A 26,752-nucleotide genomic window follows, 5' to 3' on the forward strand; every position below is an offset into this window, starting at 1 on the left:
CAATGAATAGAACAAAACAAACATCAGCTTAGTGTTTCTGTGACCAGCAACCAGAGGAACTGGAGCTGGGAATCTAGCAGTGTGTCCCTCACCCATGCCCCAGTGCCTGAAATGGCTGCAGGACTTGTGCCCCCACCACCTCACGGTCTCCGTGAACAACAGCTGCTTCTCTGGCATGGCAGATACAGGGGATTCTTTCCAATGGCCATACTTGAAAGGGTCAATCCCGAATCAAGGGTTCATCTCTGCTGTAGCTGCAGAGACGTAGCTGCTGTGAGGATGAAGATGTTGTAATGGATTGTGTCTGCAGCAGTGTGCTCCGCCATGTGCTTGGTGGAAATGCTGCAATGCTAAAGACTGAAATCTTCAGCCAGAGATCTGCACAGTTTCTCATGAGTGGATCTTCTGCAGAGGTATCTAGGCAAAGAAGTGCCAATGTAGACCATGATTTCATCTTACAGCTACTGATAACAACTGGAACTGCCCTTCCAAAAGGTCTAATGCACTGGGAGGCAAGAAGGAATGCAGTTTGGCAGGCAGGCAGAGTGGGCCTGATTCAACCAACTGCTTATGTGTCACTGAAATCAATGGTGCTATTTAGGGGCTTAATTGCTTTGCTGAATCCAGGCCAAAGAGACAAAAAGCAAGATGGTTAAGCTGCAAAGCTTGGATACATATCTTAAATCTTGAACACTTACATCCTTTATCAATATTATGATTCTTCCCATTAATTCACAATTGTTCAGAAAAGTTTCAAAGTAAAATGCCTTACTTTTTGGCCCTGACTTAGTAAACATTTTGGTGTACCATGATTCATGCAGATGATGCCATTTTCTTAAGAACAGAAAGACATAAGTGAAGCGCCACAATCGGCTGTTTTTGCAGGTCAGAGCTGTATTTAATATCTACAGCATTTAAGCATTCCTACCAAGGTTATACAACTCCTAGAGACATCTGGACCTAATACTGAAATGTTCCTATTGCAATCTGTATGTGCGTGAATATTCTTGTGCCAGAATATTTGTTTAAAACTGTCTTTAAAAGAGAGAACAATAAGTTCAAGGAGTTATAATTTTTTTCAGTTGTTTTTCTTTCAATAACAAACACACCTCAGACAAATAAAAATTAACAGTTTCAATACCAGTGTTGAAATAATGCTTTTTCTCACTGGTTAGTCAGTATCCATAATGAATGGCTGCATTTGCCCTAATTAATGCTCCATTTTCAGGAAAGGCTTTAATTAACATCTGACATTTAAGCAGCACTACTGTGTGGTGCGCAATTATCACCTGGCCTACTTCAGTGTGATTCAAATGCTCTTGGAGAAAAAGATGCTTTTTTTTCCCTGCAAGATTTATGGAACTGAGTAGCAACAGAGACCAAAGGAAATTAAGGAAAGAAAGACAGATTTTCAAAGAAATTTAGGGTGGAGTTTTCCAGTACAATTAGCTCGTCCCAGTGGCTGGCTGCCCCCTCAAAAGAGGGGGACGCACTCATACACCTCTCAGCTTTGCCCTGGGCCATGTATTTCTAACCCACTTCCTCTCCCCAAATTGTTAAAGCCCTGAGTGCCATTGGGAGAGTCAGAACAAATACAACTGAGCCCATTTAATAACTCAATGCTGCTAAAACAGAATGGCCTTCCTCCTCAAGTTTCCTCCATCTTCTTTCCCCTGCTTTGTGTCCCTCAGGCTCTACCAGCAGCAAGCCAAGCTGGTTCAGTTCCTCAGCCCTGGAATCAAAAGAGAAACTAGTTGCTGTGTTAAAACAGTTTCCTGACAGTTCAGTGAGCTCATCTGGCTCACCCTTGTTTCTCACTCCCAGAAAGGAGAAGGAAGAAGTGTGGGACCACCACCTCCCAGTAAAAGTGAGCTGGTATTTTGCCTTGTGAAATCAGATCTTATTTTGTGTAGGACGGTACACCACACACAAGCATGTTTTTGTACTGTATATATTTTCTATCAGAAAATCAGTGTCTAATCACATGACAGTGTTGGTGAAGTGAAAGGTGAGAGCATGTGGCAGGGATCTGATGGCCCTTTTGGCTGGATTGAGGCCATTCTTCCCATGGTGAGCTGTAACCAGAGAGAGGACTTGGCAGAGCAAGAACAGACTTTACCCTACAAGTTCAAGTTGCTTTATATGGCACAGAAACATGGAATGGTTTAGGTTGGAAAAGACCTTCAAGTCCATAGAGTCATACACTCAAGTAGCTATTAATGTTTAAATACCCAGTATTTGCTGGGTCACTGAAAGTGTGAGCAAGCACCAAGACGTGGCTGAACCTCTCTCCTGCTCTCTGGCTTGATGAATATTTCATTATGCTAAGTTAAGAGAAGCAGCTTTTGGCCAGGGGGACAGGGCTCCTTTCCCTCAACTTCCCAAGAATACACCACAGCCTCCTGATCAGAGCACCTTCCCCAGAGAAATGAGCTGGTCTGCTTTGGCAGAAGAGGGCATGGGTGACACTTCCCATGCTGTCCTGCTACAGAGGCAGGTGTTTCTTTACCTCATCTTCCAGCCATGCCTTGCTGGAGCTCAGAGTCAGCTCTGCAGAAGGAGGTCCTTAAACAACATGGACAGAGAACATAAAATCAACCCATTGTGATAGGGTGGGTACAGAGCTACCTGGGAAGAGCTGAGCCCTTTGCAGACACATCCAGTCGCCAAATACTGTGTGAGAAATAACACACTGACAACTTTGATGCATGAAGTAGAGGAGGGGCTGACATAAAAGTACTGATACAGTTGCAGTTCTGAGGTACTCAGGGTGACTGCCCTGTCCCCAGGCAGCCCCTGCCTAACAAAAACCAAATGTAGTTTGGCACATGGGGCTGCATTTAGAAAGCTGCAGCAGCTCTGGGGTATTTCAGATATCTGCAGTGAGGACAGGAGAGACAGCTGGGGTAGTAGTCTTGTTAGCTAACTTGATATAAATTGTCCATTCCCATGAATCACAGCTGTCAGGCACCAATGGGATTTGGAAGCCTCTAGGGTGAGGCTGTAAGGAGAAACTGATTATCATAATTTTGGATCCAGAAATCTAAATTTTAGAAATATTTCAAAAATTTAGGAATAGAATGCATATGGCCACCTTTTTAGACTGTGGATCTAGTCTTTGGAGTATATGTTACACCATCCTTTAACCTGCCACACTTTCACACAGAGCTTTCACACAGATGATATTTGCCTCCTAAAAATTACAGTCAAGGGACCTTTTATGAACTGACTGTGAGTTTATGTGTTGGTTAGTATCCAATAATTCCTGAGATATAAGCCCAGATCTGTCATCTATTTGTTCCACTGCTCTGAAAGGAGTTCGTAAAAATAGCACCCGTAGCTCTGCATCTATTGGAATTCAATATTTCAGTCTGGCAGCCTTGAAACCAAGAGTGAAGCATTGCTCTTTTAGCCAGTACATAGTCACCAGTTTCTGGGTTGGTGACAGGGAATGGGCACATTCTATATAATTCAGGTAGTGACCTGACTCTCCTAGGTCAGTACTGCTTCAGCAATGCAAGGAGAAAATGTTACTGAAAACAGTGGAATTATTTGCAAGAATAAGATTATGTGACTTTGCAGGACTGTACATTTTTTCTCTTTTTGTCTCTTACTGTACAGTCAGACATCCAGGGGACTAGTCACCATCCTGCTGAAAGTTACAGCCTGCCTGGTCTTTAATGTCTCTTTTCGAAGATGATCTCACTCATCTGTTCATTTTCCTGCACTCTGCGTGCATCCTAGTCTTCTCATCCTGTCCTATATGACGCAAGGCAATAAAACCAAAATGAGGCAAACTGGTTTATGGATCTGCCGGTCCGGTTTGCGCTACTTCCACCGAGCGCTGCTAGGTGGCAATATGTTACCTGGAAAACCACGAGCTTCCAGCCACCCTCGCCTCCTCTGCTTCCGACCGAGCTGGGACGTGCCTGGGCATCGCTCCGCTCCGAGAGAGGACAAGCCCTTGGAGCAGGACCTGGAGAGAGCTGCTGCACTCTCACAGATCTTTACTGAGGTTTTCCAGACACAACTGCAGGGCTGAATCCTACCGCAAAAATTCTTTGTGAACCCAGGAGGAAAAACAAGCCTGCTTGTTGCAGAGAGTGTTGTAAAAAGGAAATGTATCTTTCTATTGTATAAAGATAGCACTGTCTGGGACTAGACTATTTCATATTCTCGATAATCTGAACAATACAAAGTTGAAAATATCTGTTCAGCGTAAAAAGCTTTTGTTTTTCAATATAAATGATTAATTGAAATTCCCTACATATTCAATCATAATTTTTAATGAACTAGGCCAACTTTGGAACATTTGTATTGACAGTTGGGTTGAAAAACAGCTCTAATACAGGTGGAGAAGATGTACCTCCAGATACATTCTTCAGCCATGCTACAAATACTTAAAACTGAGTCATCTTATATATGTGTCTCAACAAGGACACAGAAAGAAAGACTGGCTCATATTTACGTATTGCTTTGAATATGCAAAGCACTAAGTTATCTCTATTTGGAACATTTATTTGCCTTAATCTGGCTGCTGGCAAAACCGAGAGCAGGGCTGTGTGTGACAATGCCATTTTATGCCAGCCTCAAGTTTACACAATTACAGTTTAATGCCAGGGGAGTTTGCGGCTTGCTGAGCACTTTGGCCCGGCTTCCAGAGCTGGGTACAGGTGAGCGGTACTTGGAGGCCAGGCAGGCACAGCGGCCTGGAACAGGACAGTGGAAAGAGCTCCCACTTAGGCTGACAGGTAAAGCAGCTGGAGCGCAAGTCTCTCCTTGAGGCGCCGTGGACAGGGAGCTAACATCCCTCCTGCCTGCTGCAAGCCGGGGCCCCGCCGCCCCAGGCTGGATCCTCCCGGCAGCGATCCGTACCCTCACCTGAGGCGAGACCATGTCCTGAGCCAGCGGAGAAACGAGGATCTTTAATTAGCCTGACTCGGATAGAAACGCGGGGCTTGGTTTTTAGAGATGGAGGCGATAGGTTCAGAAAACGACAATAATGACGACCTGCTTATGTGGTATTTAGCAACTTTGGAGCTGACGAGTATCGTCTGCTTCAAAATTGCTTTAATTCAGGCAGAGTTCTCTCTGCTTGGGGTCACGCCTCTAGAGATGCGGTATCTTGTGGGCCCCAAGTCAGCCCCCAGCACCCGGGGGCTCAATAGGTTTTAATCCCTTTTGCCGGGAGCGGGGCTGCCCCGACACCGCTGGGCCCGGAGGCCGCGGCAGCGGTTCCCGGCGGGGCCCTTTCCCCGCAGCACCGCCTGCCGCCGCTGCTCCGCCGGCGCCGGGCCCAGGTCAGCGCCGGGCCCAGGTCAGTGCCCGGCCGGGGGGCTCCGCTGCCCCGGCCGCCCGCGGCCTTCGGGGGGAAAGGGGCCTCTGCAGGGGAACGGGGCTGCCGAGGCGCGGCCCCGGGCAGCGTCCGGGGGCAGGGCGGGCGCGGGGCGTCCCGATCCCCGCAGAGGCGAGCTGGTGTCATCGGTGCTGGAGAGGTCGGTGGTGCTTCTGCTTAGCCCTGACATCTCGGGTCTTGCTTTGGGAACAGCCGGTCACCGCCCACTTCGGCCCTGCTCGGCGCTCAGCCCTGCCTGGCGTGACGGTTGATCTAACATAAGCAATTCCGTCAAAAAAAAAAAAAAAAGAAAAAAAAGAAAAAAAGAAAAAGTGTTTTTTGGCACCGCAGGTTAGCAGCAAGAAATGTCTTCTGGAGAAGTAGCTTCCACCCCTCGGTCCCTTGAGCCTTCACATTCTTCCCAAGGTGATACCTGCACGGTTGCCATTGCTTCCCGAAATTCAGTGTGGAGCCAAGGAAGCAGGTGACAGGCGTGACAGGCAGTCCTGGAGTGGTGCTGCTAGTTCCCAGTGCTGTTACAAGGGGACAGGAGAATCGTGACTGCTTGGCCAGTTCAGACTTTGGTATATCATTTTTGGCATTGCTGTCGAGAGAAGCATTTATAGCTGGTGGTGGTAAGGAGAGAATAGTAAACAGTGAATTAAGTGGATATTTCTTGTTTTCTTCAGAATACTTCTTGGCTACAAAAGATACAGTTTTCAAGGCAACCATTGGGAAAGCATCAGTATTTGTGGGTCAAGTTAGAATTCATGCATTTTATGGTTCAGGATTTGGTGACTGAAAGGCAAATGGTGGGTTAGTTGTGGTTATTTCCATTCCTGTGAAGTTGTGCATCTGCTCTTCTTAAAGGTCTCTAAAACACACCTAGTGGGCAGTGAACTTAAAAGAGTTTTCTGTCACTGTTATAAAAGCTCCTTTGATGACAGCTGTGAAGAGAACCTCTTCGAATCAAAGCATTAAAAAATAAAGGCCTGAGTGCTTCTTGCAGAAGATAGCATATTCTTGCCCTCTGCTGTAAAACTTAAAATCTTTTACTGACCATGGGACCAAAATAAAATGTTTTTAGGTAGTGTCATCTGTCTTTATGGAAAGGCTTCCTTTGTCAGCTGTTTTGCATCCTTAAATACCATTATTTTTCTGTGGATTTAAATATGTTTCTCTGTGATTCGTTTACTATTCTTCAAAATAATTAAAATGTGATTAAAAGAGAATGTAATTGTTTAGGAATAGAAAGACAATTCACAGCTAAACTCTAGCCTACAGGGATCCTTAAAAAATGCAAAACTAAACAAAGAACAAATAGTTTGGAAAACTATAGCTTGCTATGTCCAGAATTGGGCTGCTTAGGAACAATGAAAAAAACAAGAAAAAAAGAGATAAAAAAAGAAATGAAGTGTAAATGGTCAGCCAGCTTAAAACTGAAACTACAGACAAAGGGGGTTTTTTTACTTAGACAGTTACAAGATTTTTCTTTCCCCCAGTTAATTTTTATTTCCCATTTCATACGTTAGTTGATGCCGTTTCAGTTAGCTAATCTGGACATGTTCTTAATTCTTGTTCTTTCAGCTTCTGGATAGATAAATTTTGTTTCTAGTGATGACATACAGAAAGTAGGAGGCCCAAATCTTTTGTTCTATCAACAGTAATACAGAGGCTAAAAAATTGTCCTTTAAAATACCTGCTACTTTTAAAGGCTGTTTTTAGAGGAGTCATAAAGCTTTTAAAGTGCTGAACTGGGGGGACTGTTGATCCCATCTAATTTGTCTACAGTGCAGATACCAGAGACAATGTGCTAAAAGTTTGAACAGGGCTCAGCAAGTTTGAGAGCCATGACATTTTGAGAAAAGCATGAGGGATCACTCCCCTAGTTGGGGAGGCAGAATCTCCTCAGCTACCCTGCTTTGTTTGGTATCTGTATTTGCAAATCATGTTTTGTCAGTAGGTTTTCTGCTGCTGATCCCTTAGCATGCTTATGATCTGCTCACTGCTTGCATTCAGCAGTGAGAAAGCCAGCTGGAGAAGTGACTGCCCTCAGTTTGCTTCATCTGGTAATTATTAGAGTGGGAGAACCTGTTGGACAAGGTGTTTAAGTTAACCTAACCCACGCATCACGGAAGGAAAGTAGAGAGATGGATAAGTGCATGAGGTAGGTGGAGGGCTCCATAACCTTCAGTTGTGGGGTGGTGACAAGCAACTGGCAACAGAGGAATCCTGCATGTGAGTCCTCCCTATTACACCTTTCTTGTGTCTGAAGGCAGGGTCTAGTGACTCCACTGTGAGACTAAGCTGCTCTTCTTTTGTTTTTGAATCTCTTCTCTTTGTTCAACACCAGAATTTATTTTCTTTTTTTTTATTCCCCATAATTACACACCAGCCTACTGACCAGGGTTACAGTCAGTTGCTATTTTCACTCATTTTCAACCTATTTTTTTTTTTTCCTACAGATGGGCTATTTTCATGCTTTGTTTATCCATCACTCTGCTTTTTCATCTGCTTTCATGCTGTAGCGTCAATTCTATTTCCATATCCGTATTTCATTATGTATATGTGTATATGTGTATATGTGTATATGTGTATATGTGTATATGTATATATGTATAATGTATATCCATTTCCGTATCACCACTTGCTTTCCATTGATTGGCCACTGCAGGAACCTGGTGAAGCATCTGCCAGTCATGGTCACTGCTCCCTAGTACAGGTAAATGCCTTCTAAAGTGATTGGTAAGCCACCCAGACAGGGTTGAATTGAGTCATCGTCCTCAGTTCACATCTTCTAACCCTTCTTCCCTCTCTTTGCACTTCTGAGCTTCTTGCTGAAATTGCAGCTGCCAAAGGTCTTCCTCAAGTCAGGTTCTCTTGTTCTTCTTGACCAAGTGCCCTTGATGCCTTCAGCAGTGTCACAAAAGTGCCTTTCTAATTGTTTTTTTAATGCCATTTGAATGTTTTCTCCTCCCTGAGATTTATTTTGTGGATTTTGTCTATTTAATCCCTTTATTTCTGTTATGCTTAATCTCAGTATACCTTCATCCAAACCCAGAAAGTCAGCTGATGGGTTTTTTTTGCAGTATCTATATCTGCACATCACACCTGTCATATCCTGCCCCAGATGAAAGGGCATGCTTATTTCTCTGATGTATTGAAAACACACCCCTGCATCTTCTTTCCCCATTTTCTTTTTCCCTGACTCATGTTAATAGTTCAAGCACCATTTTTTGAACTGGAATTTTCCTTGCTCATGTATTTTAACTTGCTATGTCGTACTGCGTCTCTTGTTTGAGTATACAGCTCCTAAGATTTAGTTCTCTGGTTTGTCTTAATTCTTATACCCTTTCTTCTAGAAAGTTGCTACCTACAGCCCTTATCTCTTACTTTGGCCACATATCTTCATGTTCAGTGACAATTGACACTGGCAGCATTGCTGGAGTTGTTCCAAGTTGTTCCATCATGTGTTCCAAGACAAATTTGGGTTGCAACACGGTAGTGGTAAATGGCAAAGGCAAATATCCTTGTTCAAGACTTACTAATTTCCCAAAGAATCTACTCAGGGAGTATTGATGTTAGTTTTCCTGTTATTACTATGTTTTATTAACATTGTGAGGTCTGAATTTTACCTAGGCAGTTACCAGAGGCTGTCAAAAGGCCTCTGATACCTCCACATGCACAAAAATACATAGATTGTGAGTGCCTGCATGTGGATACATGTACTGCTCTTGCATAATGTGTGTCAGTTCTTTGTACTGAAGTACTGACATTGGATGTGTTTATATGAACCCACAGTCTGCTACCCCACAGGCAAGGGTATTACAAAATCAGTTGAGTGCCAAATGGGATTTGAAATGCTGTTTCATGTAAGAGGTACAATAGCTGTGGCATGAACAGCTATTGATGTCCACATTGTTGGCTTCTTTCTTAGTCGTCACCAGTGATATATAAAGCTGTAGCACTTAAAACATATGAAAGATGCTAATTGACCACTGTTATTACTTACTGTCAGGTTGGTTTTTTTCCATTGTAGGAACTGTGCATAAACTACCTTTGCTACAGATGCAATCAGGTATAGCATGTTGCCTTTTTAAAATTAGACTCAGACTCCATTTCTCTAAGTATGTATGGAGAGATTTGATGATGTTAAACTGAAAATCAGAAAACTTTAGTGTTAATAAATATCTTTTGGGTGGTCCTACAAGATCGTGCTACTGCAACATCTTTCACTGCTTTCATGCAAAATACAGAAATAATAAATCTCATGATTGGATTAATGCAGTGGATTGTGAGTGCTCCATACTGATTGAAATTTTGGATGATGTTTAAATACACTGCTAAAATAATCTTATTTTTATTAGAAAATAGTATTGGCCACTGACCGGTACTGTAGGAGGTGATTGTAAAGAAAATAATTCAAAGATTATACCTTGCATGAGTCATTAATCATGAGTCATGATCAGCAGGCAGTGGTGTCCAATTTGTTTTCTAATCCTGCACTTGCTGCTCTTCTTTATTACCATAGTGATAATATTAAAGAGCTGTTAATGCATATAACCAAGCAGTTGAAAATGACAGACTCTTTTTTCATTGGAATAAAATTTCCATATCTTAAGTCTGTTTTGCTCAGTATATTTCTTGTCATGAGAAATTCAGTAGTGTATAAAATTCATGAAAGAAGTTTAAGTCATCAAGTTAGCAGGACAGCCTTCTTTTTTTCCCCCTCCTCTTTGCTTTCAAGCCAGTCATTGGGGCTTCCTAGAGAATTCCAGGTAGTCTGTTTTTGTATGAGAATTGGGGACACTTTGTATTCATTAAAAATTGGGAGTTGATTGTTCAAGGTACGCTTTAAAATGAAAGGCTGAACTGTCCATATATTTCATGTTTGTTCTCTCCTGAGCAAAAACTAGTAGCTGGATGGAAAGTTTTATTGCATTAATATATGCTGAGGAATGACTACTGAGGTTTTAGAGAAAAGGGAAGGCTGTCTCTTTCTTGAGAGTCTGAATATAAAAAGAATCAATTAGGAGAAATGAGCTTTAGAAACCCATTTTCACTCTTTAAATAAAATTTTAAAAGCTCTGAAAGGTGGTAGCTGAAGTGTTGCAGACTATTAGGATGTGCATAGATGGAGAGTGTTTGGGTGCAGCACCAGTCAGGGAATGTTTTTTATGAAGTAATGACTCTTGTATTCAATTAGATTTTAAACTTGATTAAATTTTGTAATTAGTTTTATTAGTTTACACTTTGGAAAAGTTCATCATGACAGATTAACATGCCTTGTTTGTCAGCAGATATTAAAAAAAATCCCTTTACAATTTCCTGTGTAGATGATTTTATAATGCATATATTTGTGTAGGCCTTACTAATTTCTTTCTGTTGAGCTTGTGAGATCCTGTTGTTTTGGTGGGTGCAGTTGGCAGGACAGGTATGAATCTATTGGTATAGATGGCTCTTCACAATTGCCTGGTATTGCTGCATGTTCCTTCACATCCCACAGTGTGGTTGCTCTGCAAACTCCTCCTCCCTTTGCATGAGGACTATGCCTGCACCAACAGAAGCATTTTCAAGTTGAGTGTAGGATGGTACAGCCAGTAACATAAGTATTCACTTGACAGGGCTGTTCACTTGTTTCATTAGGAGCTAATTGTGTGTTGTTTTTAATGTGCATTTACTTGATCATGTGTAAATAATAAAGGCTTTCAAAAATGTTGAGTCTGTAAACTGTAAGATAACAGAGCACACAATATAGCTGTCACCAAAGTCTGTCTCAATGAATGTGTTTATGTTTTGAGTTCACCTTAGAAAAACTTTCCAACAGCTGCTTTCCAATTTTTCAAGTATCTTGTTTCTGCCAAATATGATGCAGAAACAAAACAGTCTTTTCCCAGCTATCAACAAAATGAGCATCTACCATGTCTTCTGAATGGCCAAGCCCATTAAAAAGTAGGTTGGGGAAAAGGTAGGACTATATCAAATTGCAAAATAGCAAGCATTTTTTTTTTCCACGTTCTGTGGGTGTTCTTTTGATTCCCATTCTGATTGGTTTCTAAGATGACTTCATTTCCAGAACAGCTGTTTCCAGTTCAGGCTTTACTCAGTTTCTTTAAAGTAATTTGTAAACCACTTTCTCCAGTAGACCCATTTCCAAAGTAAATAAATTAAGGCAGAGATGCAGATCAAGTGTAATATATGATAATTACTTTCTTGTTATTTCCTGATCTGCAGTCATACACTGTAGAGTGGAAATAGCAGAGGAATAAGCACTGGGTATACCGGTATACAGAAATAGTTTACAAGTATTACTGTCTTTATAAAAGGTAAATATGGTTCTCAATGCATAATAATGTTGTACACTTTGCATCCTTTGGAGCACTGCACAGATTCTGTGCTCAAATGAGGTCAACTCAAAGTGCTACTGGAATGACTGGGAAAAGCACATAGCATTCAGGGGCTAGGCAAACTAATTAGTTTTAAGATGGGGTCTGACAGCTGTGTTAATGGGATCAGGTGATGGGGAGCAGACTTTGATATAAGAATGATCTTCAGTTCTTAATTTTTATGTTCCTCAAGTATTTCTTTTGGGAAGGTCTTGCTCTAATAGTTGCTTACAGAAAAGCAGGACATCCAGATCATGAAAGCTGTGGGACGTGATAGAATTTTTCCTCCATTTTAGCTGAGGATCTTGGTATTTTTTTAAGAGAGAAGAGTGAGGGAGGGTTTGGAAAATTAATACAGAGTAAATTGGTCTAGTGGAATACATAGGAGTCTTACTATAGTTTTTTGAGCCTCTTTTGTGTCTGCACACGAATACTTTCTTGGTAAATTTTACAAAGTGTTTTAAAAGGTGCTAATATCTGGCTTAACTACTAAAATCACTCCATAAAACTCCTTCTGGTAACTTTGTGGGGGTAGATTCAAACTAAGAATTTTGAAAATATAGTTTGCAGTAATTTCAGTCAACTGATATGATTGTATTACATTTATATTAGTTTCTGCTGTCATAATTCCCTCTTTCTCAGAGGACTGAAATGGATTTCAAAGGAAATCTCTTGATTTTTTTTTCTCCTCACCCCATGTATTTCCAGAAATGGCCCTTCCTCTCTGGAAGAACTTAGTTCAGACTACAAAGAAAAGAATACTACAACAGAGAAGGTTGTCACTGTATAATGGTGCTGATGGCTATGAAGAAGAATTGATAAAGAAGAAACTTCAACAGTTTTCTGGTGGATCCATCAACCTTTCCAAAGAAGACAATGGCATTGGAATACTTACTTTGAATAACCCAAAGCTAATGAATGCCTTTACAGGTACTAATTAGTTGATGGGATTGCTGGTTGGTTTTGGTTTTTCTCTTTTTCAGTTACCTGTTTAGATATTTTGTCTAAGAAAGTGAAACACTCTGCCTTACCATGCCTGAGTTAAAAGAACAAATGTGTAAGTTTTATTCAGATGTGCAGCAAATGTGTCCAGTGTTTTGCATAGTAACTTTGCTATAAATGTCATAAGAATCTAAGAAATTCTCAATGACGCAGGGACTGTCTTGCAGAATGTGCTTCTCCCTGTGTTAAGTGTTGGCACAATTCTGCCACTGAGCTCTTTCTTGCATCTCCTCTCATTTTGTCATCACTACTCTGGAAATATGGAAGGCATTTTTGTGGGCTTGAGAAGATGCCACCTCTCTTTTGTAGGTGATGTAGAAAGATTGAGTTTGCTTCCTGTTTCTTTACCTTCTTTACCTAAAGCCTTCCCTGTACATTAAACTTCTGTAATTTGGTGTTTTTTGCTCACCCAAACTGTCTTCCATTTCTTCTTCATTTGCCTTATGTCATAAATATCAGTGAATGGTTAATTAAAGATCAGATGAGCTGGGTATTCTCAGCTTTTGCAGGTCAGTGATTTGTTTAATATGCTTTTACACTGGAGAATACTTAGCTATCAAAACCAAGTGCCCTATTTTATTAATCTTGTATTATGAGAGGTTTTTGTTCTCCAAGTTGAGTATATTTGCTGTCTCTTCTTAGTTATCTAGATTATTCCAATTTATGCCATTCTCTTCAGATATGAGTGGCACAGGTTCATGGTGTGAATCTACCTGAACTGGAGCCGTGCATAAGCCTTTAGTGTAAGAATGTTTTTATATGTTAATATTTTGAAGTGGATACTTTTGTGTCATCTTGCCAATTTCTTTGTTGCTGTTCTGTCTTCCTGCCCAATTTCTCACTGTTCCTTTGTTGTGAGTAAACATTTTGCAGCAAACTGTGCCCTTTATATGCAGAATGTCAATCTGCTTTTTCTACTAGTGATTGTTAGCTGAAAGGAACCTAAGCGAGCAGCAGAACTGGTGGTAATGCACCTACATGTTTCTGCATTCTCTCTTTTTTTGCTTAAAAATCTCATGTATAGAAGCATTACCTAACTTAGGAAGTTGTAGCTAAAAAATGTTAGGATAGGGATTGTCCTTCTGCATGCCTCCCTGTCAGCATACATGCTGTTATACAATCATAATTACAGTGTTGTTTCTCCTTTTTCTAGATTGTTTTATGTTTTTGATTCAAACGGAACTGTGCGATGTACACCTTGCAGACTGTGTGCTTTTAGCATATTTGTTGTGGAAGTTGAAAGGGTTATGAGAAATGAGCTGTAACACCAAAAGGAGAGAGCACATTGGGTTTTTCTGCTCTTTGAAGATCAGGAGTAATAAAAGTCAAATTGCTTAAACCAAACTTCCATAGAAACTTGCAAATATGTTCTCTGTTTTCTATGTGTTTGGCAGGAGAGGCTCAGAAGTGATTGGTGGCAGTGCTGAGCAGATGCACCTGTCATTTAGGCAACTGATAGCTGTTCTTTGCCTGTACAGTGTTCTGTGTAATGTTAAAGTGCTAAAATCATATCACACATCTGGAGTCGAGCATCCAAAATTAGCAGACATTTTCTCTCTGGCTCAGTTAGTTATCTGTAAAATAACCTCTTCTCTCCTTACAGGGCTGCTGTGAAAATAACTTATTAGTGTATGTCAATTAGATGCTCCAGTAGCAAAGAGGAGCCACAAAATCCACTGAGGAAATTAATAGCTCTGTCTTTGTTGTGGATACTCATTAGCGTATAACAAATGAGCCGTGGGATCAGGCAGTTCTGTTTTACAGCAGTGTGTAGAGCCCTGTAGAGAGCTGTGCACCATTTTGCTAGGCAATAGCCACAAAAAATTTCTCTGGAAAATCTTACTGTCAGTTCAAGAGATGCTTCTTCTTTGTGCTCTACACCTCAGCTAGAGACTTTTGTTTTTAGGTGAGGCAGCGTAGAAGCAAAATCAGTCTGGCCCCTTCGCTACTGCAGTGAATGGTATGTCATCTTAATTTATACTGATCTTAATTTAATTTTTAACATTATTGTCTGTAAAATGCAGTTGCTGAGAAACTACCAGGAACTTAGTCCTTTGGCTTTACAGTTGTGTATCAAATAATGCTCTTCAAGGGGCAGGATGGGGTGTGCTAGCCTTGAATTGCCTCAGCAGAACCTGGTTGACTTCACCAGCCGGAGCCGGTAGATTCAGCGACCTCCCCATCAAATTCTGTTGATTCTGTGTTTCATAGCTTCTGAATAGTGGCAGATGTGAATTTATATATCCATGCACACTCCCTCTAGAAAGCTGCAAAACATTATTAAGCTGTTGAGAGAAATTCTATTTTCCAGGCATTTGCTTTACACAGCAGTTTCTTATCTCAAAGGAATTATGTTTATTCTAAGCTTGAGCAACTCATGAAGTCAAAAACAGAACAAAATTGTTGGCAAATTGCTAATAGGCGATATGGAGATTGTTATGCCTTTTTTCTCTTCTTAATTGGAATCTGATGGCCACCTGTTTGAAATAGTCTCTTTGGAAACAAATGCTAATAATGTCAGTTAAAGCCTGGTAGAACCAGTTTCAGCAACCCAGCCTCTCACTGAATTAAACTTGAATGAAGTTTGAAAGAGAAGAAAGCTAGCCTGTAGAAATTAGAAAATAATGATGATAATTTTTGTTTTCTAGAATTTACTTGAAAACATTTATTCTCAGATGATAGTTAAGATGCAAACAAATTATTATTTATTATTTATTTTGTAAAGAGCATGAACTTAGTGGTATTAAATACTGAAATAAGATTGGCATTAGGATTTGCTTTAGTGTTGTGCCCTCTTCATTATATCAAACATCAGGAGCTATGTCTTTTGGTAAATAATAGTTCAGTGTTGTCAGGAACGGAAAAGAGTCTCTTGCAGAGGATAGAACCAGGCCAGTGTCTCTTGTCCCCTGCTATTGCATGTAACAGGCTCGTATGTATCCTTCATTTTTTCAGTTAACTGGATATTTGGCTTTGAATGCTCTTCAATACCTCACTGCTTTGCCTATTAAGAGAACCACGAACAGTTGTTCTGCTGTATTTGACTCCAGCAAAGCTTGGATGCCATCTCAAACACCTCTCTGTAAAGAAGACTTAAGAAGGCAGATATGTAGTAAGTGAAATCCACAGGGTTAATGCACACCTGTTTGAACTGCAGTGTTTGCAGAAAGAGGTGTTGAATATGCTGTCAGGCTGGAAAAGCATTTCAAATTAAGACCCACAAAAATTGCATCCAGGCCTTGTTCTGCTCAGTATTTTTATTCCTGGCTTGGATGATGAAACAGAAGATGAACTGCTGAAATTGTCAGATGACCCCACATTAGGAGCTCTTTCAAGAATATTTTTTGGAGTAGAGGAGAGGCATTCAAAGTGATCTTGATTAGCTGCTACAAAGAGCTCAAGATCAACAGGGTGAAATTCAGTGAAAGCAAATGTAATGTGCCACATACAAAAAACATGACCAAATTATAAATACAGAAGGGAAAGCAACTGGCAGAACTGCTGGGATTTTTTAGTGGATCATGGTATGGACTTGACAGTGGGTAAAAAAATAAAACAACCCAATGCTATTCTGGTATATAATATGTAATGTCCACTTAATTATTGACTAGAACAGAAACATTGTCAAACTGTGTTAATTCAGTGGCTGAGACCAAGCCTAAGGGGTAAGTGCTTGACTGAGTGTTCACTCTTAATGTGGTACTGGGAAGCTTACTTCATAATTAACTGTAAGAAAAAAAAACCAAACAGTTAGAAAACACAAATGTCCCATGGATTGGCTGCTAATGGGAAATTTCAGAAGAGGATGAGTCCTGTGCATGCAGGTGTAGAGCTAAAAAAGCAACACCGTTGGCAGAGGAGAGAGTCCTTGAGAGTATTAATCAAAAGCACATTTCTATCTGAAGAATGTAGGCCTGTCCATCTAAATTTTTGTCGAAGAAGGGTAAAGCTGGGAATGTCATCAGCTTGTATGTACCCTTCTTTCTGAAATTAGTTTCTGTAAATGTTTTCTCTTAAGTATATTAAGAGAATGAGAGACAGGTCATAGGCATTCAGACAGGAAGAGCTTTAAATTAATACAGGTATGTTCCATTGCTGTGGAAGATGCTGCTGTCCAGGATGAGCGCTAGAAACAGGAGTTTATAGAGTTCCATGTCAGGAAGGGTACTTAAGCAAATATATTTATCATGTTTTATCATGAATTAGTTGTTTTAACAAGAAATAAAAAGCTAGTACTCTATGATGATAATATTTATAATGAGAGTCTTTAGAAAGGAGCCTTTGTTAACATTGACTGGTTGCACCTTGAGCCCACCTTGGACATGATTCTTTTCATTCTCTGCCAATTGTTTGGGCAGGGAGGAATGTCAGTAATTTCAAAATGACTAGTTGGACAGATCTGGATGGATACATACAAATTTAGCTGTCTTGAACGTATGCAATTGCAAGCAGAAATAAATCAGGTAGAGGGTTTTGTTTGTTTGTTTGTTGTGTTTTGTTTTGAGGCTTTTTTGAGTGTAACACAAATATCCTTCATACAGAATATCCTTTGGAATTTTGGGACGTGCATCCTTGGAGAACAAATGTATGTTGGTGATTGTGTGCAGGATTTAAGATGATGCTTTCCCTTGTGATTTTCAGACAATCACTTATTTACTCTAACTTGTTTTTGCTGGTGGAAAACATAATGGTGGTAATAATTTCCTGTTAAAAATTTTGTTTCTCCCCTCTTGTGGCAGGTACTATGATGGTAGAACTCCAGGAGAGGGTAACTGAACTGGAAAACTGGAAGGATGGCAAAGGTCTTATAATCCATGGTGCAGGAAACACTTTTTGCTCAGGATCTGATTTGAATGCTGTCAAAGAAATATCCAACTCCCAGGCAAGTATTAGTACACATTAAGGTTTTGGAGAAAAATTAGTTTTTTGAGATTCTTTTTAGACAGAGGTGTTGCCCTACACTTCTGCAATTTTACATACAAGTCACAGAATGGAGCTTTAATGGTCAAAAAAATGTTGTCAGGCCCTTCAAGCCATGATTTAAGTGTTATTGTAAGTGATTCATAACTCTAAATTCCTACACTATATGTGCTTCTTTAGCCTTTTCTTTTAAAAATGTCATTTCAGTTTCTCACAGCAGTATATGGTGAATTTACACATCACATAAAATGTGCTTCTGTAGTTTGACCTTTGGAAACAGATAAAAGTAATAATTTCTTATATTCTAAAATAAAAACAGAAATGTAAGTAGCATGGCTGCTATTACAGAAATTTTATCAAAACTGTTTGAACCTGCATGAAATGGAAGAACAGATGCAATTCTTGTGCTGTACTTGAGTCATGTGAATCTTGTGTGTACCTATGAAATTGAAGAAGTTGGGGTTTGATGGCAATTTTTTGCTCATGCCACTCATTTGGACAACTTTCATGTGTGCTGCTGTTCTTTCTGTGTGCTAGTATGTGGACTTGGCAATGTGTGAAATAGGGCTTTGCCAGCTGCCAGGGAAGCTGCCTGTGCTGCTCTTATACCTAGTTTGCAATTGTGGTAGGTGCCAATCCTGGTGCTTTTTTTGTGGCCACTGCAAGTTTCAGGATTTAATTACGTAAATGAAACATTTAATCTGCCCTTCCAGTATGAGCATCAACACAAAAACTGGCTAATCTGATATTTCTCTTCAGTGATGATTTTTTTTTCCTGTTGATGAAACTAAATATCAAAACCCCCACAATATCTTAGATTTTATTTGTGGCCTGGTAAAATACATAGGACAGTCCAGTTTTCAAAGGGTATAGGACTCTTTCTTTCCTTTCTGGAGCCTCACATGAGAGGTGCTTTTCTTAATACGGAAATGTCATGCTTTATATCTAAATGGATTTGGGGGAAGTTTTCATCTGGATATATTATAAGCACTGGTAATTCTAAAAATATAGATGCATATGAAATTTTTTCTAAATTGATTTTTTAAAAAAAATTTAATCTGCCATTCTCATCTTCTTTGATCATTATACCAATAGAAAAGGAGCTGAAGCCAAACAAGGTCATTTCTTTTCTTATTTGCAGTCCAGTCTTTCCTTCAGAGTTCTGTAAATCTCAGTGATTCTGCTTCCTTGTATTTCATATTCTCTCTCTATGCTTATACAAATTACTTTGAGCTACTGCAGTGGCAGAGGGCTCTTGCAAGGATTAGGTTCAATAACAGATATACTGGGCGGAATGAAATGTATACATGTTAGTTATAACTTTGGGAATTCTCTGCAGAGAATCTAGATCTCATGCTAGTATTGAAATTAAAGCCTAAGAGTCACCAGAAATGCTCCAAGAATAGTTAAACATAGTTGCTTTTCTGCTTCCTTTGGAGAGTTCAGGCTATTTATCTTTTACTGAGAGTTTCTTTATAATAGCTTCTAAACAATCTGTTTGGTGGGATTTAATAGTCTTTATTAAAAAATCTTTACTAGAATATGTAATAGCATTTTCTGTTCTTCAGTCTTACAGAACTCTTCACTCTAACTTGATGGAGATGAGAGTGCTTTGTCTGGTTTCAGGTTAAGTTTTCTGTCCACAGGCATCTTCAAGGCAGAAAACCCCCCAAAATTAATAACTTTATGCCTGATGGGGTATGTCTTTCACAGTATCATAGAATATTCTGAGTTGGAAGGAGACCCACAGGGATGATAAAGTCCAACTTTTAAGTGAACAGATTGAACCCATAATCTTGTCATAATTAGCACCATGCTCAAATAACTGAACTGTCCTTAATATATTTTTTAAAGACTTCTTTAACCCATTGCTTTTAGTAATTGCAGAAAACACTTTTATCCAACCAGTTGGTTGATGGAGTACTGTATTTTTCATAATTTTCAGTACATTTTGCTTTTCCCTGTGGTGCAGAATAGGCAGAATAATGGCCAGGAACGCTGAAGGATTTTCTTGCCCCCTAGTGGCTCTTAGTCCTCCCCTTCCACTTCATTCTTTTCCTCTCTTGTCCATCTTGTCCCATGTTCATGAAGCAAACCTAGGTCCCCTGCCTGTTTTTGTTTTCTGAGTGCTAACATTACATAACCAAATCACAGAAGGTAAATGAGTAGTGGAATTTAAATAAAAAAATATTTTTCCTTCTGTCTTTGTAAGGCTTTGTAAGCTGTTCCTAGAGCGAGAACCTCATTCTGGAGAGAGACTTGAAAAGTTGTCTAGCTGACAAGCAAGAATAGCTCTTGAAACAACAGCTCAGAGGAAGAAGCACAAAGGAGAATTTTGCTATCCTTGATCCCTGTCTAGAAGTCCTAGGACAGAGGTTCCCAAACATAAGCCATGGAGGGAGGACTTTGGAGCAGTTGGAGATAATCTGGAAATATCGTTCTATCAGCAGTGAAAATGGATTTGAAGCTCTTGTGGCAATAAGAGGCAGCATTAGAGTCTTTTACTTTATGAAGGTGACTTTCTTCTTCCCTGCCTCTCCTAGGCCCACTCCAAGCTGTTAATCCTTTCCTTCCATATGTTGTGCATTTTACTGCATTTTACCTCCCTTTCTGCTAGTTAGAGGTCTTCTTACTTCAAGAACAATATTAGAGCTGCAGATATAATTATTCTACTAGACTGTAGAGAGCACTTCTTAGAGTCTTTTATCTGAATAATAGTCTTATTTTTCTTGTCAGGAAGGTTTGAAGGGTTTATTACTTGCCAGGACTCAAGCAATTGCTGCTTTTTTTTTTTTTTTTTTTTTTTGAGTGTTTTCTGTGCAGGCATTTTTTCCACAGTAATCTCTCTACCACCTGAGAGAATGAAGAATTTTCTTTTTATCTGCTCAGACATAAATGGGTTTTTCAAGTTTATCTATTCTGGAATGAATCTTTAATTATCATTTTGGATTTTGTCATGAATTGAGAAGTCCAGTTTGAATGCAAGGATTCTGGTGTGGTGAAGTGAAAAATCATGTTCTCTGAAGAGGTTTTGTGCAGCTTCATCCTGAAGCATGTAATTCAGCTTACATCCTAAAGGTTGTAATACGGGAATTGTGCAAGTCTGTGTCTGAGAGCTGGTATCTTGTATCTTTGTGTGGGCTTTGAACTTAGCTACTAAGGCAGCTATCATGAAAGGTTTGAATGTTCTTTAACTTGGAATGGAAATATTGCTACTGTTCTTAGAGTGTGCAGGAGATGGCTACAGTGATAACTAAAAGCCTCTTTATAAATCAACATGTGCTAAAATTTTCAAGCAGCCCTTTAGTGTAGTAAAACTAAATACACTGGTTTTTGTGTAGCAGTTATGGCACTCACATCTGCCAGAGAGCTGTGCCTAAACATCATAATGCTGGTTGTCATTGGGCAGAGTAGCTCTTGGGAATACATGACTAAATGGACAATAAATCACCTGAAATTGGCCTGCTGTTATTTCAATGTCCTTTTCCAAAGATCTATTGGAGACTTAATGCATATCTTTTCATTCCCTGAGGTATGAGTCAGAGGCTTTTAATTCAGGCAGATTCCTCTAACTTGCCAACTTCTGTAAAAATGTATTTCAGAAATTAGTAAATTCTGGTAATGAGAGGTTTGGTTTGTTTGGATTTGGTCTGTTTGGCTTTATTTTCTTTATTATCTGAAAGATGTGCTGAATTTTTTACCTACTTGTTTTTTATTTCTATGGTGTCCAAACATATTTTTTTTCCTTTAATTTGGGATAAATAATATGTGTGGTTCAATTCAGTATGTATATGAACATGGTGGTTCTGGATCATTTAGCCCAGTTATTTGTCAAGTTCCTGGTTAATTCTAGATGTCTGAGAAAGAGGATATTAACAGGGAAGGAAGATAATGATTTTGTCTCAAAATATTTTCTTAGCCCCCAGCAGTTTGTGACTAAGATTTCTAGAGCTAGAGGTGTTGCTTTCTATATGTAATAACCTTTTATTGCTGTTCCTGTTGTGAGTTTATGTTCTTGAATTTGTGTAGAGGGTGTAATGCCCCGTGCCAAGTGTTCCACATTTTAACTACACATTGTAGGAAGAAATATTAGTTGAATGTATTTTATTTGGAACCCTTTAGTTCTTGTACTAGATTGGAAGGAAACAGTTGTATGTTTTTCACTGTTGATTACAAGCAGATGTAAAACATAAAGGATGAGAGAGATAAGAAAAATCTTCTTTCTGGTTTGGTTTTTTATTTGTTTTGCAATTTGGTGGTTTTTGGTGTTTTGTTTTTTTTTTTTTTTTTCTGAAATGCTTTTGGCCCAAACAATAAAAGATTAAATTGATAAATTGTATCATGTTTAAAACTTTATGGATTTGGGACAGTAAAAAGTATGTAGCATGCCATGGCTTTGTACACAATTTAAAAACTCAGATTTATGGTTGTTCAACTTGAAGTGAGAAGAGCAAATTAAGAGGAAACACTAAAATTTCACAACACAGAAATTCGGTATTGCAATTACTTTAGCAGTGGCTTAATTATAACTGAAATTTATATAAGTCAATTGAGTTCTGACTTTTTTTTTTTACCTGATTTATACTAGGTTTTCTATTTGTGCATAGTGGGGTTGGGGTGCAATTTGGGCAGCATGAACCAAGGACTCAAAACCCAGCTGAAGTAAATATAAAGAATGCTTACTCCTGTCTACTCCATCTGTGTTTGATTGCTTCACATTAAGATCACTTAACATTTTTTCATTTCCTATTCATTGTAGGATGGGATGAATATGTGCATGTTTATGCAAAACACCTTAACCAGACTTATGAGGTAATATGTTTTATTTACCCATTTATGAAGTAATTATAAGTATCAGAATGTATTTTGGTTAATTCTTTAATAAGATGTTTAAATACATAATTTTACGTATGTAATTTTGAATCCCAGACCTTCTATTCACACATGTTAATCAGGTAGATATTTATGGATTTAAATTAGACCTTAACGTTTTGCTTTCCAGAGATTGGAACAGGAAAAAAAACCAAAACCCTAGGCTTGTATGTGTAGAGCTAGGAGATACCCAGAGCTAAGGAAGTCTGGGCCTTCAAATTTTCTGAAACTTGACCTCTCTAACTCAGTGGAAGTCAGTAGCTCTTAAATAACAAGCAGCAACAGGTTATGCAGCCTACATAGGTAACATTTATTTGATATATTTATTTAATCTTCCCACTTCAGAAGAGGAGTGTTGTTAGTTTTACCATCTGATGCTTCTGAAAAAACACCCTTTTCTTTAGACTTGGCTTCCCTTGAGAAGTCACGTTTCTATTAAATCCATTTGTGGTAGTCAGTGTTTTTCTGCTCAGAGCTCTTTGAAGATGAATACTCTTTGTTTTCAAATATTCTTTGTTTTCAAATAATCTATATGAGAAAATGTTATGAATTAACATTTTTTCTGTAAAATTACCCAGGAGATTGGAGACTTATATTAGTAGTACTGTAAGGAATCATTGGGATTGGAACCATTTGCATAAGCATATAATCAAAATTGATGGGGCAAAGCTAAGAGGAGGAAGATGTGTGAAGATTAAGCCCCCACCTCAGGTGTGTAGACTTAGCATGTCTTTAAGCCGTGGTTCAGGGGGAGTGCTGAGCTGCTGTCTGGGGACATCTGTTGTAGATGGGATTAGTCTCCCTCGGAGCTGAGGCTGACTATGATCCTGAAACAGGTGCCTCAAATGGATTTGAATGTGGATGTAGCCATCTTGGACTCACATCTTCTGGTTTCTCATAAACCACAGGAAAAAATTTCCCTCTTCCAGTGGGTTCTCTTGTGCCATGTATTGTATGAACTGTGCTGCAGCTTGTAAGTGAACTTGGACTGTAAGAAAGTGTTGGTGCTTCTGTTAAAGGTGAACTAAAACCAGACATGTGACTATGATTAGGATGCTGACTTCTGAATGGTTTGTAAACTGCTCAAAATCTCTTCATAGTAAAAGATGAAACAGCTGTTTTAGTGTGAAAATTCTGTGACTAACCAGCTGTCTTCATTTCTTAGGAAACTTGCCTTATCCTAAATCACTATTCATTAGTATTCACCTCACATCAGCAGTGGGGAAACATACTCTTCCTTCCCTCTGTCCTTAGAATTACCTTGAACATGATTAAATACCTTGAACACGATTAAATACAACACCAGCAAAGGTAACAGATTGCTGCTTTCCTCAAAAGGTTTTGTCTGCAAAAAAAGTTTTGTTGATGATTGAGATAGTAGCACTCTGTTTGAAGAAGCTGCTGAAGCTGTCATGGTAAATCTCGTTAATTTTAGATAACACAGCCCTTCAGTTCTTTGTGTCTCTTTCTGCTTCTTTCTGTGGTGTACTGGCTTAGAGTAGAATCTTATGTTGCTATCTTGTCACTCCTTGCCTTTTTAGGTATATTCTATAGCAGGTATTTTTCATAACATGTTTTTCAGTACATGATATTTTGATTCCATTTAAAATATCCATCTTGCTGTTTCATTTTGGGATTCTGTATCAATTATGCAATAGTAATTTTGACATAAGTAGAATTGATACTGTGCTGATTGCTCACAAATATGTAGTTATTTGAATAAATTGGAAAAGTATATTTTTCTCAACTTTTGAAATAGAAATGGTTTGGTAGAATTGTTTTGTAATTTCTGAAAGGATAGAAGCATGAATTTTGCTTACTAAAGTCTCTTGTGTAGGTTGCCTTTGATCAGTGTTGCGCTAGTTCAAGGAAAAGCTTTTGGAGGAGGAGCAGAACTTACCACAGCATGTGATTTCAGGTAAGGCTGACAAGTTGTGTAGCTGTTGTATTGGGTCGGTGATTTAATCATTGTCCAACTGAAACATTAGAAGCTTGAGGTACCAATTCTACCACGTCACGTTCCTGGATTCCAAGGCATTTGCAATTAGATTTTTGTCATCAGACTTCACAGGAAAAGAAAAGTTGTGGTTTCTGCCAGGTTATGTGGTTTGAATCACTGTGTAAAACAAGAGCAGTAAGGAACTTTAGTAACTGACTGTGTTGTACACCAAGTGGGTGCAGCTCACCCCTGAGTGATAGGTAGGAGGGCTGCAAAATTGTGTATCTCCCTGTTTCTCCTTATGTGAATGTCATCAGTAAAAATAAATAAATAAATCTTTTCATTACTCTTGTATTTCTTGTTCTGGATTTATTATTTGTAACATAATTTTGTGCTGCACAGCTGTTGAAACAAGAGTTTGAGGTGCAGAGGAAAACAAATGATGATTTATCCCTGGTTTGTTTTTTTTTTTCCATTGCAGATGCAGGGATTTGCTAGCATGAAACAACAGGCAAAAAAAGAAGAGGGCTTTAATTAAACAGGCAGAACAGGAATGGGAAGACACTAAAGTAATAAAATGTCACTTTATATAAATCATTGCTAATGTGCAAGCAGCCTACAGATGTAACAGGATAAGCACAGTGGGCAGCATCTCTGAAAATGAGGAGCTTTTAGTGAAGTTTACATGTAAGAAAAGGAGATATGCTCTTGAAGAGGTCTTTGTGCCTGAAGTGGGAATGGAATTGCCCCAAACAATCTGAAAGAAGGCACACTCAAAAGTAAAGTAAACTAGAATATTACAGTGCTGTTCCAGGTATCAGGAACAGGCTTTGGATAGAGGAGATGGTATCTGCATTGTCTGAGCCACTTGGAAGCAATCTACCTTTGCTTTGAAAGTAGATGTGGCTGAATCTTTCTTCATATCTGCTCAGCACACAGTGAGCTGAAGGCCCAGCTGTGATGTGAGTCCAGGATGTGTTACAAATGCCTGGGAAACAGCAGAGAGGCTCTGTGTTTGACAGCTGCAGTGCTGGCAGGAGAATGCACCTGGGAGACTCAGCAGACCTTTCTGTATCTGTGAGCCTGTCGACAGAAAGTGTTTCTTGTTATCTCTAAATAGGCGTTTAGGGAATGGGAATATAATGAAATGGAAATCTTTTGGCTTTCTAAAATATGTAGTCTCTACTTACACTGCAGCTATGCTGTTTTGACATGCTGTGTAATTATAGGCATTGTCAAGTAGCTCTTATTTGCATGAATTGAGCAGCTGCAATTCCTCTCATGCGCTGCCATAATTTTCATAATAACTACAGCTGTTGATCCATCTTCTATTACTTTCTATATACCCATCCAGTGCAACTAAATAACAGCAATTCAGGAGCACCAAATGGGACTTAATTAATAACAGCAACAAGACAGAGAAACATACTCTTTGCTGTTATTGCTCTTGAATTTGAGAATTTTAATTCTGGTGGACAAAATTCTGGGGTTTTTTTTGAGGACTATAAGTAGATATTAATGGAATAGGTATTCTGTCCTCAGTCACTAGATAACAAAAGATGAACTTGAGACAGAAATCAGAGATTTTTTTTCTTTGAATAATCTGTTTGGACATTTTATTTTTTAAGAACAAAATTAGTTTGTTGTGGCTGCTTTTAATTCTAGATTTGCAAATACAGTTCTGTTTTTCACAGTTTCTGTTTAAACTACCAAACTGCTTGGTTTTCGCATGAAGTATTTTCTTATTTCTTATTTGTATCTCTGCCACTTTGTACTACATTAGCTACACTGATACAATTTGAGAAACTCACTTGAACTAAAATGACCTAGGTACCTCCTCTGAAATGTGGTCTGGCAGCATGAGGCACATCTCTGCTAAGGTAGAGGTGTGGACAAATTCAATTTTAAAATAGGTGATGTGGTTTAAGATGCTTTACTGATACATTCTTCTGGTAGCACTGGCTAATTATCTCACGCAGTTTTAAGCTGGCTCATTTTAAATTGGATTAGCAGGAGTTTGTGTGAACTTTGGCACATTTATTGCTGACGTAAGGACAATGACGAAAAGTGAAAACATCTCAGGTCAGTCCACCTTTAATCTGGAGGAAGAGGTCTTCTTGAAACATCGTCTTCAGTCTTAGCTGTTTTATGTGTTGTTGCAGTGTGACTCCAGAAGAGAAGCATCCTTATAAAGATCATAAACATGTTACTAGTGGAAAAAAAAAATTCAGACAAATCAGTCCAGACAAGGGCAAGGTAATTAATTTCCTTTCAGAATTTTTCTGATATGAAAATTAG

The 26,752-nt window shown here is 39.1% G+C and overlaps 1 protein-coding gene across 5 annotated transcripts in view; it reads left to right on the forward strand.

Annotated features, from left to right (window-relative positions):
• The first annotated feature begins 4,631 nt into the window (after nucleotides 1–4,631).
• Nucleotides 4,632–26,752, forward strand: part of ECHDC1 (ethylmalonyl-CoA decarboxylase 1) — a 39,866-nt gene continuing 17,745 nt past the window's right edge. The window contains exons 1-6 of one of the 5 annotated variants that reach the window (XM_088053654.1): nucleotides 12,516–12,651; nucleotides 14,630–14,683; nucleotides 15,679–15,835; nucleotides 17,463–17,605; nucleotides 22,403–22,455; nucleotides 24,353–24,433. In XM_088053654.1, coding sequence (XP_087909780.1) covers nucleotides 14,681–14,683; nucleotides 15,679–15,835; nucleotides 17,463–17,605; nucleotides 22,403–22,455; nucleotides 24,353–24,433 — 437 coding nt within the window. In that variant the 5' untranslated portion in view covers nucleotides 12,516–12,651; nucleotides 14,630–14,680. Of the gene's footprint in view, nucleotides 4,752–5,245; nucleotides 5,318–5,425; nucleotides 5,496–12,429; nucleotides 12,652–14,629; nucleotides 14,684–15,678; nucleotides 15,836–17,462; nucleotides 17,606–22,402; nucleotides 22,456–24,352; nucleotides 24,434–26,752 lie in introns of those variants that run through there. The other 4 variants (XM_014248360.2, XM_005518341.3, XM_014248359.2 and 1 more) reach the window with 4 other exon arrangements.

This window comes from Pseudopodoces humilis, chromosome 3, assembly GCF_049639895.1.
Source record: "Pseudopodoces humilis isolate 2021_Gansu_Grassland_sample_001 chromosome 3, ASM4963989v1, whole genome shotgun sequence".
In the NCBI taxonomy this organism is placed as follows: domain Eukaryota; kingdom Metazoa; phylum Chordata; class Aves; order Passeriformes; family Paridae; genus Pseudopodoces; species Pseudopodoces humilis.